This window comes from Elephas maximus, chromosome 25, assembly GCF_024166365.1.
Source record: "Elephas maximus indicus isolate mEleMax1 chromosome 25, mEleMax1 primary haplotype, whole genome shotgun sequence".
NCBI lineage: Eukaryota > Metazoa > Chordata > Mammalia > Proboscidea > Elephantidae > Elephas > Elephas maximus.
Window position 1 is genome coordinate 62,925,880 of NC_064843.1, and position 15,429 is coordinate 62,941,308.

The 15,429-nt window shown below is 43.6% G+C and overlaps 1 protein-coding gene across 1 annotated transcript in view; it reads left to right on the plus strand.

The window, feature by feature from the left end:
- The first annotated feature begins 8,444 nt into the window (after nucleotides 1-8,444).
- XRN2 (5'-3' exoribonuclease 2) overlaps nucleotides 8,445-15,429 on the plus strand; it is an 88,635-nt gene continuing 81,650 nt past the window's right edge. The window contains exon 1 of the mRNA XM_049868888.1: nucleotides 8,445-8,622. Coding sequence (XP_049724845.1) covers nucleotides 8,548-8,622 — 75 coding nt within the window. The 5' untranslated portion in view covers nucleotides 8,445-8,547. The remainder of the gene's footprint in view (nucleotides 8,623-15,429) is intronic.

Genomic DNA, 15,429 nt, shown 5'->3' on the forward strand with positions numbered 1-15,429 from the left:
GCCTGCCGCAGCCACTTCTGGGAATGGTGCCTGAGGGCTCCCGGCGATTCAAGTCCTGTAACTTCTCTCTGCTTGTGAACTGTCTCTTCCTTCACCTGCCCCTCAGTTCGTTTTCTAACCTTGCCTTTGATGTTCAGGGCACCTAGCTTGTCATAAATATACTTGTTTCACTTTTTTTTTTTTTTGGTCTTTGTTGTAAGAGGGCTCGCCGGAAGCATCTGTCTATTCTGTTATGTTGGCCTCGCCCAGATACACATTTTTCAGAGACACAGTTCAATCCATGACATTCCACCCTTTGGCCCCCCAAAATTCATGCCTTTATCACATGTTAAATATTTTCACCCCATCATATTATAGCAAAAAGTCTTAATTCAACTCCATGTCCAAAATCCACAAGTTCTTCTTCATCTTTGAAATCTAGAATACAAGTTATCTGCTTCCAAAGTACAATGGTAGGACAGCCGCAAGCTAGACATTTCCATTAAAAATGGGGGAAATTGGAGGGAAAGAAGGGATAACAGGTGCCAAGCAATTCAGCAGAACACATTACACTAGCCTTCAAGGCTTGAAAATAATCCCCTGTTCTGTGAGACCATTTAGACAGTGGTTTTTTTTTTTTTTTTTCTGTCCTCCAGATTCTGGGTACTGGCCACACTCTCCAGATCCTGAGTCGAGGCCCCCCACCCTGGGTTTTAGCTCTGCCTTCTGGGCCAACTGGAATGGCAATTCTGCTCCCTCCAATTTGGGAGGCCCCTTTCTCCTTGTCCACCCGAGTGACAACTCCACTCTTTGAGACCCCAGAGTTTATGGTCCTACCCCTTGAGACTGAGGCAGCTCTGCTTCGTGTATTCCTTGTCTCTTCAGCTTCTGTTTCCTTGTTCCTTGGCCTCTTGGCTCCTCAAGCCTTGCCACCTGGGTCTGCCCTGCTGGGGCAAGTATTCAAAGCTCTTTAGCTGCACTGATGAAGTGCCTGGAGGCACCTCACTCCACTAGTAAACTTCGGCCAGGAGGCACTCAGCTTCCTTGCTTCATGATTCGGCAAGCCTAGCTCCACCAGTAAGTGCCTGAAAGCTCCCCACTCTGCCAGTAAGCTTCCTGTGCAAAGGCACTCAGCTCTCTTGCTCCGTGGTTTGGCTCCAGTGCTGTCTCTCACTGGTCTCCTGGATTTGCTGCTGCTGCTTCTCTGCTGCTGCCGTTTCTCTGGTGGTGCTCCTCACCATCTGTGCCCTCTGTGGTATTAAAAGTTCACTTCCTTCTGAGCCCTCACCAGAATTGTCTCTGATGTCCATAATTCCACTGTCTCTTCAGGGCAACTTAGGCTTTTACTATCAGGCACTTTAAAACCCTTCTAGCCTCTATCCATTCACAGTTTCAAAACTGCTTTCACATTTTAGGTATCTGTTAGAGCAGCACCCCACTCTCTCGGTACTAAATTCCTAGTCACTGTTATGGATTGAATTGTGTTCCCCCAAAATGTGTGTCAATGGGCTAGGCCACGATTCCCAGTATTGTGTGATTGTCTACCATTTTGTCATCTGATGTGATTTTCCTATGTGTTGTAAATCCTACCTGTATGATGTTAATGAGGCAGGACTCAACAAGATTACGCATCTGAAGCCAATCTATTTTGAGATATAAGAGAGAGAAGTGAACAGAGAGACATGCAGACCTCATACTACTGAGCAACAAGAGCCAGGAGAATAGCACATCCTTTGGTCCCAGGGTCACTGCACTCAGAAGCTCCTTGACTGGGATTGATGACAAGGACCTTCCCCCAGAACCAATAGAGAGAGAAAGCCTTCTCCTGGAGCTGGCACCCTGAATTTGTACTTCTAGCCTCCTAGACTGTGAGAGAATAAACTTCTGTTGGTTAAAGCCACCCACTTGTGGTATTTCTGTTATAATAGCACTAGATGACTGAGACAAAATTTGGTACCAAAAGAGTGGGGTGCTGCTCTAGCAGACACCTACAATGTGGAAGCAGTTTTCAGACTGTGAATGGGTAGAGGCTGGAAGAATTTTAAGATTGCCTTGAAAAGACTGTTGGTGGAATTACAGACATCAAAGACAATTCTGGTGAGGACTCAGACGGAAGTAAGGAGACCTGTTACACTGGAGATGGTGCAGACAGTCAGAAGCAGCAGCAGAGAAACAGCAGCAGAACCAGGAGACCAGAAAGAGATGGCACTGGAGTTGACCCACTGAGCAAGAAAGCTGAGTGTCTTTGTGCAGGAAGCTTCCTGGTGGAGTGGGGTGCCTCTGAGTACTTATCAGTGGAGCTAGGCTTGCTGAACTACAAAGCAAGAGAGCTGTATGCCTTCTGGCTGAAGTTTACCGGTAGAGTGGGGTACCTCCATGCATTTATTGGTAGAGTTAAGGAGCTCTGGAACACCTGCCCCAGCCGGGTAGATGCAGGCAGTGAGGCCTGAGCGGCTAAGAGGCCAAGGAAGCAGGAAGCAGAAGCTGAAGAGACAAAGAACACAGGAAGCAGAGCTGCCTCAGTCTCAAAAGGTGGAGTTGCCACTCATATGTACTAGGAGAATGGGGCCACCCAAATTTGAGGGAGCAGTTGCTGTTCTAATGGGTTTAGAAGGCAGAGCTGAAGCCCAGGGCTGAGGGGCCTCCACTCAGGATCCGGAGAGTGTGGCCCATACCTAGAATCTAGAGGGCAGGGCCATAGTCTAAATGATCTCAGAGAACAGGGGATTATTTTCAAGCCTTGAGGGCTAGTGTAATGTGTTCTGCTGAATTGTTTGGCACCTGTTATCCCTTCCTTCCCTCCAATTTCTCCCATTTGTAACAGAAATGTCTAGCTTGTGGCTGTTCCACCATTGTACTTTGGAAGCAGACAACTTGTATTCTAGATTTCACACATGAAGAGAATTTTTGGATTTTGGCCTGGGAGTTGAACTACAACTTTTGCTATATGATGGGGTGAATGTATTTAACATGTGATAAAGGCATGAATTTTGGGGGGCCAAAGGGTAGAATATTATGGATTGAATCGTATCCCCCCAAAATGTGTGTCAACTTGGGTAGGCCATGATTCCAAATACCGTGTGATTGCTCATCATTTTGTGATCTGATATGATTTTCCTACGTGTTATAAATTCTACCTCTGTGATGTTAAAGAGGCAGGGTTAGAGGCAGTCATATTAATGAAGCAGGACTCAATCTACAAAATTAGGTGGTGTCTTAAGTCAACCTCTTTTGAGATATAAAAGAGAGAAATGAGCAGAGACATGGGAACGCCATACTACCAAGAAGCAAGAGCCAGGAGCAGAGTGCGTCCTTTGGACCCAGGGTCCCTGCACTGAGAAGCTCCTTGACTGGGGAAGATTGATGACAAGAACCTTCACCCACTACCAAATTTTTAGTTATCTAGTGCTGCTATTACAGAAATACAAGCGGATGGCTTTAACAAAGAGAAATTTATTATCTCACAGTTTAAGAGGCTATATGTCCAAATTCAGGGTGTCAGCTCCAGGAGGAGTTTCTCTCTGTTGGTTCTGGGGGAAGGTCCTTGTCATCAATGTTCAGCTGGTCTAGGAACTTCTCAGCACGGGTACTCCAAGTCCAAAGGATACGCACTGCTCCTGGTGTTGCTTTCTTGGTGGTATGAGGTCCCCATGTTTCTCTGCTCACTTCTTTTATACTTCAAAAGAGATTGACTTAAAATACAACCTAGCCTTGTAAATTGAGTTCTACCTTATGAACAAAGCTGTCTCTAATCCTGCCTCACTGACATCATAGAGGTAGGATTTACAACACATAGGAAAATCACATCAGATCACAAAATGGTAGACCATCACACATTTCTGGGAATCATGGCCTAATCAAATTGACACACATTTGGGTGGACACAATTCAACCTATGACAGGCACTAAAATGTCCTCCACTAGATTCCTTCAGTCTAAGGTCTTTGATGTGTTCCCCTCCAACCCCGTTCCATCCAGGCATGTGAGACGACACACGGAAACATCAGTCACAGAATTTGGTTTGGACTCTAGAGATTTATACTAAACTCAGCAAGTGAATTTTAACTCACCACCTCTTTGTATGATGCATTTTACTGGGCATTAAGGGATTCAAAGATGCACAAGACATACTCCTTGCTCTCAAGATTGTTTGTTTCTAAGATAGTGTGGATTCTCAGTTTAAGGGTTTGACAAAGTTGGAATAGGACATAAGAAGCCAGGTGTTCTCCCCACAGCCTGTAGGAAAGCAAGAACAACAAACGCTAACAGAAAAGTATTTTCAAGCAGGAGGATGTTTGACACCTGCTTACTTGGTGTTTCCAACATTTTAATATCCATTTCTCCACTTCTATAGCTAATCTGGAAAGTTAAGAAAAAATTTCCACATTTACAAACCGTATTTGAGAATTTTACACTAAAGCATTTAAGTTTAGAGGCAGTTGATTGAAAATTAGATTAGGTCCTAAATCCATTATTTTATTAAATCAGTACTTTAGAAAGCCTATTTACAAGGTTGCAGTTAAAGATAAAACCCATTATTGCATGTATACAAATTGTTGATTCCCCTCAGATGTAGCCCAACCTCACAGGCGGCACATTGTGGAATGCTTTGCATGTCAGATTAAGGAATTTACTGTTAAGAGCCATTTTAGGATTCTCAGCCTGATAGTGTTCGTAACAGGAGTGGGAAGGTGAGGGGTGGGAGGAGATGAGGGAAAATGTGGTAGATAGACCAGTTAGGATGCTTTTAAAGTGATGTAGTTAAAGGAAAAGAAAAGAGTATCAGCTGAGACTAAAGGGGATGGAAACTTTAAGGGTATTTCAAATGTCCAAACAGCTGCCATGAGTAGTCTTATATAATTTGTAAAACATCAATTAAAAAAAAAGTCAAATAGTAGTATTAAGAGTTCAGCTGAAATTAAACACTAGCAAAGTGTATTAGTCATAAATTGCATTTCTAAAAATTATTAGTTGTGCAATGCTGTAGTCAGTAAGTTCACTCAAGGCCTAGCAAAGTTCTGGGTGGCCAGGAGCATAGTGGAAGTAGATGGCCAGTGAAGAGGGGAGATTTCGAGAGAAATTCCCTCATGAAGTGCCCTCTGACTGGCTCCCAAGGATTTCCACATGAGCGTAGGAAAGAGGTACTGCCAAGGAAGAGTGAATTAGCTATGCGCTCCTCTATTAGGTTACTGGCTTAGTTACTAGGACTCTTTCCTCTGCAAGGGATAGAAACTCGACTCAAACCAGCTTAGGCCAAAGGAGAGTTTACTGGCTCATGGAATCAAAAGGACAGGTTTACCAAGAGAAGGATTTAGGTATATCTCAAAAACCATTGGGATGAAGAACTTAAACCTGCTTTCCTCTCATTGCGGACTGGCAACAAATCCTGATTCTTATCTTTCAGCTTTTAACCATTTGGGAGTCACTACCTACCCTACATTCCTTATGCTCCAAAGTTCAAAAATGCTGGGCAAGGACTCTGAATGGCCCAATTTGGCTGGCTGCCCATCCCTGCACCAATAACTACAGTGCTTGTGTTCCTATGAGAACACGCACTTCCTGGCAACAAAATACTTAAGGAGGGGCAGCTGCCAGAGAAATGAGGTATTTCACTGTAGACATAATACTCTGGAATAGTTTTAGCTGTTCTCAAGTAACGTATGGTCATTCAAAAGACAGAAAAGAAAGAAAAGACCATAATGGATGTCAGAAGAGATTCTGAAACTTACTCTTGAATATAGAGTAGCTAAAGCGAATAGAAGAAATAATGAAGTAAAAGAGCTGAACAGAAGATTTTGAAGGGCAGCTCGAGAAGACAAAGAATTGGAGTTAGAAAACCAAAATGGAAGAACACGTTTGTCATGTCTCAAGCTGAAAGAACTGAAAAAAAATTCAAGCATTGAGTTGCAACATTGGAGGATTCTATGGGCAAGATACTGAATGACGTAGGAAACATCAAAAGATGGAAGGAATACACAGTTACTGTACCAAAAAGAACTGGTTGACGTTCAAAAAGAGCTGATGGTATTGAAGGAAGAAGTCCAAGCTGCACTGAAGGCACTATTGGAAAACAAGACTCCAGGAATTGACGGAATACCAACTGAGATGTTTCAACAAACGGATGCAGTGCTGGAAGTACTTACTTGTTTATGCCAAGAAATCTGGGAGACAGCTACCTGGCTAACCAATTGCAAGAGATCCATATTCCAAAGAAAGGTGATCCAATGAAACGGCGAAATTATTGAATAATATCATTAATATCACATGCAATTAAAATTATGCTGAAGATAATTAAAAAATGGTTGCAGCAGTACATTGATAGGGAACTATCAGAGATATTCAAGCTGGATTCAGAAGAGGACATGGAACAAGGATATCACTGCTGATGTCAGATGGATTTTGGCAGAGAATACCAGAAAGATGTTTACTTGTGTTTTATTGACTATGCAAAGGCATTCAACTGTGTGGATCATAACAAATTATGGATAGCATTGTGAAGAATGGGAATTCCAAAACACTTAATCGTGCTCATGCAGAAACTACATACAGACCAAAAGGCAGTCATTCAAACAGAACAAAGGGATACTTCGTGGTTTAAAATCAGGAAAGTTGTGCATCAGGGTAATATTCTTTCACAATACTTATTCAATCTGTACACTGAACAAATAATCCAAGAAGTTAGAATTTGTCATCAGGATGGGAGGAAGACTCATAAACAACCTGTGATATGCAGATGGCACCACCTTGCTTGCTGAAAGCAAAGAGGACTTAAAGCACTTGCTGATGATGACCAAAGACCACAGCCTTCAGCATGGATTACACCTCAACATAAAGAAAACAAAAATCCTCACAATTGGACCAATAAGCAACATCATGATAAAGGGAGAAAAGATTGAAATTGTCAAGGATTTCATTTTACTTGGATCCACCTTCATGGCCCATGGAAGCAGCAGTCAAGAAATCAAAAGATGCATTGCATTGGGCAAATCCACTGCAAAAGACCTCTTTAAAGTCTTAAAAGGCAAAGATGTCACCTTGAGGACTAAGGTAAGCCCGACCCAAGCCATGGTGTTTTTCAATTGCCTTCAATTATGCATGCTAAAGTGGACAATGAATACGAAAGACCGAAGAAGAATTGATGCACTTGAATTGTGGTGTTGGCTAAGAATATTGACTATGCCATGTACTGCCAGGAGAATGAACAAATTTGTTTTGGAATAAGTACAACCAGAATGCTCCTTAGAAGTGAAGATGGTGAGACTTCATCTCACATACTTTGGACATGTTATCAGGAGTGACCAGTTACTGCAGGACATCACGCTCGCTCAAGAAGAGGTTCAGAGAAAAAGAAGGGGACCTTCAATGATACTGATTGAGACAGTGGCTGCAACAATGGGCTCAAGCATAAAAACGACTGAGGATGGCACAGGACCTGAGAGTGTTCCATTCTGTTGTATAGAGTCACAGTGAGTTGTAACCAACCTGATGGCATGTAAACAACGACAATTCTCTAATTTTTACACCAGCGGTTTAAACAAAGTGGAGTCGGACCACAGAGATGCGGGCAGTAAATGTTGCCTGCTGGGTTATACAGAGCAATACTTTCATAGAGGCCTCTTGAGGTGAGTCTTTAGGATTGAGTAGGATTTGTCAAACCAAGAGGGAATCCCAGAGAGACACTTCCAGACTTGAGCAAATGGACATAAATACTTCAGACCTTTCCTCTCGCAGGCTGAGAAAAATGCATTTGAAGCCATCAGAAAACAAAGGATAAAGGCGTTGTTAGTGCAAGGACAGGAGATTAAATTATCTTTGCTTGGACTGAAAAATCAAGCTCTATGAACTTAACCCGTCTACAACTTTGCTTTCTCCTTTGTTACATGAGGATCATGGTGCCCTCAGAAGGTGCAAGTGACAGAACATGAGAGCTGAGCCAAAGCTTTAGCATGCTGTAAGCGCTCAATAAATGCTGAGTAGTGATATTAGCAAAGTTGCATTGGATGGTAAGTGCCGGCTAGACGTCATAAACCAGCCATCGCTATTGTAAAATGTTTAAAAATATTCCTTTTGATAGTGTGAGTACACACACGGTGGCACAAAAAAAAAAAAAAAAGGGCAGAAACCGGGAAGCAGACAGAGCTAGTGAATTTTCATGCCTTGATTCTACTCTTGGCTGAGAAGGGTAAGGAAGGCGGGCGAAGACAGACACGCTCTCCTGCAGAAGAGGTGAGCCAACCGTCCAAGAAGTGCTCCCCAGGGACCTGCGGAGCGCACGGACTCCGCCCCAGGGGAGCTCGTGGACTCGGGGAGCGAGATGCTGGGAAAGCCGCCGAGACGCCTCGGGCTCGGGGACGCCAACCGGGACCCGCACGCGCCGGCCCAGACCCCTGAGAACAAGCCCGGCCCGCGGCTCCTTCCCGGCTTCCCCCGCGGCGCCGCCGTGACATCACTTCCCGTCGCCGGCGCGCACGTGGGAGGAAGTGCCGGTGCCCGAAGCCGCCGCTCCCGCCTGTTTCTTGGTTACGTTCGTCCGCGGGCTCGGCCGCCGCTCCCAGCTGGGCCACTGCTATGGGAGTCCCGGCCTTCTTCCGCTGGCTTAGCCGCAAGTACCCGTCCATCATCGTCAACTGTGTGGAGGAGAAGGTGAGAGGGTGCCAGGCGGCAGCCCGGCCGGGTCGGGGGTCCCGCGCGTCTGGCTCGCGGCCCTCGGCGGCCAGGGCCCCAGCCGCCCAGCACTCCCGCGGGCAGCCGAGGCCGGACACGCGCTTGGGCGCCCGCGCTCGGACCCGGGGCCGGGAGGAGGGGGCTGGGCGGGCCGCGGACCCAGTGGGGTCGGGGCTGGCGGGAGGGCCGCTGCTCCCCGTCCCGCGGTCCTCGGGCCGGAAGGCCCCGCCCACGGCTTTGTCTCCTCCGGGGACCGCGCGGTGTGGGTCGGCGGGAGAGGCTCGGAGGCTGCCGGTGCCGGAGCCGGAGCCGCGTCCGCCGGGTTAGCTGGTTCGGGACGCGCGGGCCCCGGTGTGTAACAACCTTGTAAAGTAACCCCGAGCGGCGGGCTTTGTGCCCTGCGCTAACCGTTCCCAAAGGTTTTCATCTAGCTGGAAAGGCCATTTGTTGCTGTCAGATCCTAAGGCGACAGCAGCGCCTTAGAAACGTCCGGGACAGGATAGAAGTCTGATAAGTCCTCTCTTTTCTAGGCGCCCAACTCGTGGGCAGCCTGTTTGTTGACATTTTCAGGGTTCCTGGGTGCATTCGAACATTACACTTTTTGTTGTTAACGTGTTGTCTGTAGACTTGATCATGTGTGAGTTTTGTATTTATTGTTCTCGTCATTCCATCTGAGTTCGATTTTGCGTCCTCAGTCGGAATTGCTGGGTTAGGAAAGTCCAGGCGCGGCTCTTGTTCTGCACCCCTTGATTTTGAAGGAAGTGCCCGTCCGCCAGTGTGAACTCGTTTTGTTTAGATTGGTAACATTTTGTTTACTTTCTTAGCTTCTATCCGGCGAGAAACTGAAAGCTTTGTTTTGGTGACATTTCGTTATTTCTTGTGTTTTTCTCCAAGCTTGTTTGGAGAAAACTACATGCTTGTTTGATTGCTAAACTGCATGCTTGTTTGATTGCTTTTTAAACTTCAATCAAACTTCATTAAATTTTGCTTGAACGTGAGTTTTAAAAAATAAGCTACGCCCTCTTTCCAACCTTCCCTGCTCTCATTTCTTTTCCCCAGAGAAAACCACATTTAACTGTTTTGGCGCTATGTCTTAATATGCTTGTCCTTGATTTACTGGTTTTATTTATTTATTTTTTAAATTGAATTTTAGTTTTAATAGGAGAGGATTAAGGCACTTCTTCAGAACGCCCCCTTATTCTCTTAATACAGGAAGTCATTATTTCTTTTATTAGTAAACTTTATAACTTTAAGTCATATGCCTTTGTTTTTTATTCCAACACCTGTGTGAAGTATCCCTTGTCTTACCACTTTCTTGGCTAGAGATTAACTTTTATACCATTGCTGCCCTTAGCCTTCACCCCCAGCTTGTAAGCAGTAGTCTAACTTTGTGGGCTTCTGTAGTTACAGTAGCTGGGCTTTGGCTAAACAGGTTAGCATTTTTTTGTTTGTTTCTTTGTTTTTATTATGGTAAATGTATGAAACAAAAACGTTTTTACATGTATAATTCAGTAATTACATTCATTATATTGTCCAACCATCTCCACTATCCATTTCCAAAGTTTTGTGTCACCTTTAACGGAGCTCAGGGTCTCCTAAGCAATGACTCCGCCTTCCCCCTCTCTCCTGCTGGCTCCTGGTAACCACTAATAAACTTTGGTCTCTATACACTTGCCTATTCTAGATACTTCATATAGTGGGGTTGTACACTATTTCTCTTCCTGTGACTTATTTAAGTCAGTATAATGTTTACCAGGGTCAACGTTGTAGCATGTATCAGAACTTCATTTCTCTTTAAGGCTGAGTGATATTCCATTGTATGTATGTACCACATTTTGTTTATCTGTTGAACATTTTGGCTGTATCTACCTTTTGAATGTTATGAATAGTGCTGCAGTGAACATGGTGTACAAGTATCTGTTTTTGTTCCTGCTTTTAATCTTTTTGTTGTGTACCTAGGAGTGGAATTGCTGGATCTATCGTAATTCTATGCCTAATTTTTTTAGGAACCACCGGATGTTTTCCACAGTGACTGAGCCGTTTTACAGTCCCACTAGCAATGGATGAGGGTTCCAATTTCTTCACATCCTTGCCAAGCCCAAAACAACCAAACTTGGTGCTATCAAGTTGATTCTCAAAGTCTCTGGGTGGTGCATGTGGTTTGTGCTCAGCTGCTAACTGAAAGGTTGGCGGTTCAAACCTACCCAGCAGCACCACAGAAGAAAGGCCTGGCAATCTGCTTCTGTAAAGATTACATCCAAGAAAATCCTATGGAGCACAGTTCTACCCTGTAACACCTAGGGTCACCGTGGCATCATTGCCAACACCTGTTGTTTTCTTTTTTTTTTTAATTATAGACATCTTAGTGGGTGTGAAGTGGTATCTCATTGTGGTTTTGATTTGCATTCCCCTAATGATGTTGAAAGGATCCCTCGTGGTGCAGTGGTTAAGTGCTTGGCTACTAACTGAAAGGTTGGCGGTTCAAACCCACTAGATGCTCCATGGGAGAAAGATGTGGCACCCTGCTTGCATAAAGGTTATAGCCTTGGAAACTTTATGGGGCTGTTCAACGCTGTTCTGTAGGGTTGCTGTGAGTAGGAATCGACATGATGACAACAGGTTTTGAAGGTCCTTGAGTGGCACAGTTTGTGCTTGACTATGAACCTAAAGATCGGCAGTTCGAACCCACTCAGCAGCCCCGCTGAACAAAGGCCTGGCGATCTGTTTTTAATAAAGATTATAGCCAAGAAGCCCCTACGGAGCAGTCCTACTCTAATACCTGGGGTCACCATGAATCTGAATTGTCTTAGCAGCAACGAGTTTAGGTTTTTGTTTTTTTTAATGATGTTGAGCATCTTTTCATGTGCTTGTTGACCACTTGTATTTCTTCTTTGGTAAATTGTGTATTCAAGTCTATTCCCCATTTTTTAAAAATTTGGTTGTCTTTTTGTTGTTGAGTTGCAGGAGTTCTTTACATATTCTAGATACTAAATCTTTATGCAGTACATAAGGAGCCCTGGTGGTGTGGTGGGTAAGCTCTCAGCTGCTAACCAAAAGGTTAGTGGTTTGAGTCTACTTAGCAGCTCCACAGGAGAAGACGCGGTGGTCTGACTCCGTAAAGATTACAGCTTAGGAAACGCTACGGGACAGTTCTGCCCTGTCAGATGGTGCTGCTGTGAGTCGAAATCGACTCGAGCACCTCATGACACTAACAACACGCTACATACGGTTTCCAAAAATTTTCTTCTAATACGTAGGTTTGTCTTTTCATTTTATTGATAAAGTTCTTAGGTGAATAAAAGTTGTTAACGTTGATAAAGTCAGATTTGTCTGTTCTGTTGCTTGTACTTTCAGTGTCGTATCTGATTCTCTCTTGCTGAAAACTGGATTCCAAAGCATGACCCGCATGTTTGCCTGGGCTCTTCTTGTATGTTTTTCTTGTATATGGTGTGAGTGGTGTGTCCAGGTTCATTCTTTTGTTTACGGAAATTCAGTTTTCCCAGCACCATGTATTAAAGAGGTTTTTCTTTTATAATGGACTTGGCACCCTTGTTAAAAATCATTTGATCATAGATGGATGAATTTATCTCTGGACTCTGGATTCTATTCATTGGTCTGTATTTCACTGTACCGGTATCAGAATGTTTTGATTACTGTGGCTTTATAATCTGTTTTGACATTGGCAAATGTGAGTCTACCTACTTTGTTCTTCTTCTTCAAGATTGTTTTGGCTATTTGGAGGACCCGTACAGTTCCATATAAAATTGAGGATTGAATTTTCCATTTCTGCAAAGAAGGCTGTTGGAATTTTATAAGTATTGTGTTGAACATATAGATTGCTTTAGGTAGTATAAACCTAGTGCTGTAGAGTCGCTTCCGACTCATGGCAACCCTGTAGGATGTAGAACTGCCCCATGGAGTTTCCAAGGAGCACCTGGCGGATTCGAACTGCCAACCCTTTGGTTAGCAGCCATAGCACTTAACCACAATGCCACCAGGGTTTCCTGAGGTAGTATGCCCAGTGCCTTCGAGTCGATTCTGACTCTTAGTGACCCTATAGGACAGAGTAGAACTGCCCCATGGAGTTCCCAAGGAGCGCCTGGCGGATTTGAACTGCCGACGCTTGGGTTAGCAGCCGTAGCACTTAACCTATCTTAATGATAGTGAAACCTTTAAGCGCTGGAACTCATTGGGACTGCTTTGTTTTTCCAGGTCTCACAAGTTTTCTGCCGTTGACCGGGTGCAGTCATACCACTTCTTTATCACTTGTTTTAGTGGAAGATATTTTAATTTTTCTTCTCTGGCAGATTTCCACCTTACACAGGTTCCAGCTTTCACAGGTTTTACTGTATTAAGTCTTCCAATCCATGAGCGTGAAATGTCCTTACATTTATTTATATCACTAATGCTTTATAGTTTTCAGTGTACAAGCCTTTCACTTCCTAGTTAAATTTATTCCTAGGTATTTCATTATTGTTTCCTTAATTTCCTGGTCACATTGCTCATTGCTGACGTATAAAAACCTGATTAATTTTTGTATGTTGGCCTTGTATTCTGCCACTTTGCTGAGTTCATTTATTAGCTCTAGTAGCTTTCTTGTGGATTCTTTGGGGTCTTTTATGTACAGGGTCCTGTCATCTGTGAAAAGGGATAGTTTTATTTTCTCCTTCCTGATTTGGATACATTTTATTTCTTTTCCTTGCCTGATTGCTCTGGCTAGAACTTCCAGTACAATATTGAATAGCAGTGGTGAGAGCTGGCATCCATATCTTGTTCATGGTTGTAAGCTGAGAATCTTAGCCTTTCTCCATAGAGCATGGTGTTAGCTATGGGTTTTTCATAAATGCCCTTTCATCTTGAGGAATTTCCCTTCTGTTCCTATCTTGTTGAGTGTTTTTATCATGAAAGGGTGTTGGAGTTTGTCAGATGCATTCTCTGTGTCGATTGAGATGATCGTGTGATTATTTTGTTGTTGTTCTACTGATGCAGTGTATTGGTTGATTTTCTAGTGTTGAACTACCCTTGCATTCCTGAGATAAATCCCACTTGACTGTAGTATATAATCCTTTCAGTACGCTTTTGGATTTGGTTTGGTACCATTTTGTTGAGGACTTCTGCAGTTATGGTCCTAAGGGATGTTGGTCTGTAGTTTTTTTGTTTTGTTTTAATTTATTTTTTAGTTGAGAATATATACAACAAAACATACACCAATTCAGTAGTTTCTGCTTGTACAATTCAGTGACATTGAGTATGTTCTTTTGAGTTGTGCAGCCATTCTCACCCTCCTTTTCTGAGTTCCTTTCTTACTGACATAAACTCACTGCCCCCTTAAGTTCCTGTCTCATCTTTCAAGTTGCTGTTGTCAGTTTGATCTCAGATAGATGGTTTTTAAAAGAGCATAATGCTCAAGGCAGATTTTTTTTTTTTTTTTTTGTACACCTGTTTGGTGTTAAGAAGATGTTGGGATATTTTTGGTTTGAGGTTTAAAGATGTTCTCAGGGCAATGGTTTTGGAGGCTCATCTAGCCTCTATGACTGCAGAAAATCGGGATTCCATGAGAATTTGAAATTCTGTTCTTCATTTTCGCCGTTTTGATCAGAATTCTTCCGAAGAATCCTTGATCAGAATGTTCGGTAATGGTAGCCAGGCACCATCCAGTTCTTCTGATCTCGTGACAAAGGAGGCAGTTGTTCATGGAGGGAATTAGCCGCACATTCTATATCCTTCTGCTATTCCTGACTCTCCCTCTTCCTCTGTTGCTTCAGGCAAATAGAGACCAGTCGCCGTGCCTTGGATGGCTGCTTGTGAGATTTTAAGACCCCAGGCAGTACACAACGAACTAGTAGGGAGAACAGAAATGCTGAACATGTTTAAGGCCAGTTCACTGGGATGTCCCGTGAAACCATGACCCTAAACCTCGAAACCAAGGCACCAGATTCGGTGAGAAGCTTGGTTGTACACAAGCAGCCTCAGCAGCTGCTCTGCCTTTTTTTTTTTTTGGTCGGTGTAGTATGTAGTTTTCTTTTGACCTATCAAGGTAATGCTAGCCTTAGAGAATGAGTTCCTATGTGACTGCTTCACATAGAAGTGTTTGCCTCTGTTTTTTGGAAAAGTTTAAGAAAGATTGGGGCCACTTTTTCTATCAGTGTTTGGTAGAAATCCTCAGTGAAGCCATCTTGCCTAGAAGTTTTGGGAGGTTTTTGATGACTGATTCAATTTCTTCACTTCTTACGGGTTTGTTGAGATCTTCTATTTCTGTGTGAGTTAGTGCGCTAAATTTGTGTTTCTAGGAATTTGTCCATTCCATCTAGGTTGTGTAATTTGTTGGTGTACAATTACTTAAACCAAAAAACCAAACCCAGTGCCGTCGAGTCGATTCCGACTCATAGCGACCCTACAGGACAGAGTGGAACTGCCCCATAGAGTTTCTAGGGAGCGTCTGGCGGATTCGAACTGCCGACCTTTGGTTAGCAGCCGCAGCACCTAACCGCTGTGCCCCCAGGGGTTCCTACAGTTACTTATGATCCTTTTTATTTCGGTACAGCTGGTTGTTAAGTCTCCAGTTTCATTTCTGAGTTTAGATATTTGTATCATCTCTCTTTTTTTTCCTTTGTCAATTTAGCTGAAGTTTTGTTGGTTTTATTAATCTTTAAAAACAAACCAGCTGGTTTCATTGATTTTTCTCTATTCTGTTTCCTTTATCTTTGCCATAATCTTTGTTATTTCCTTCCTCTGGTGCTTTGGGTTTCGTTTGCTCTTCTTTTTCTAGTTCCTCAAGTTGTAGAG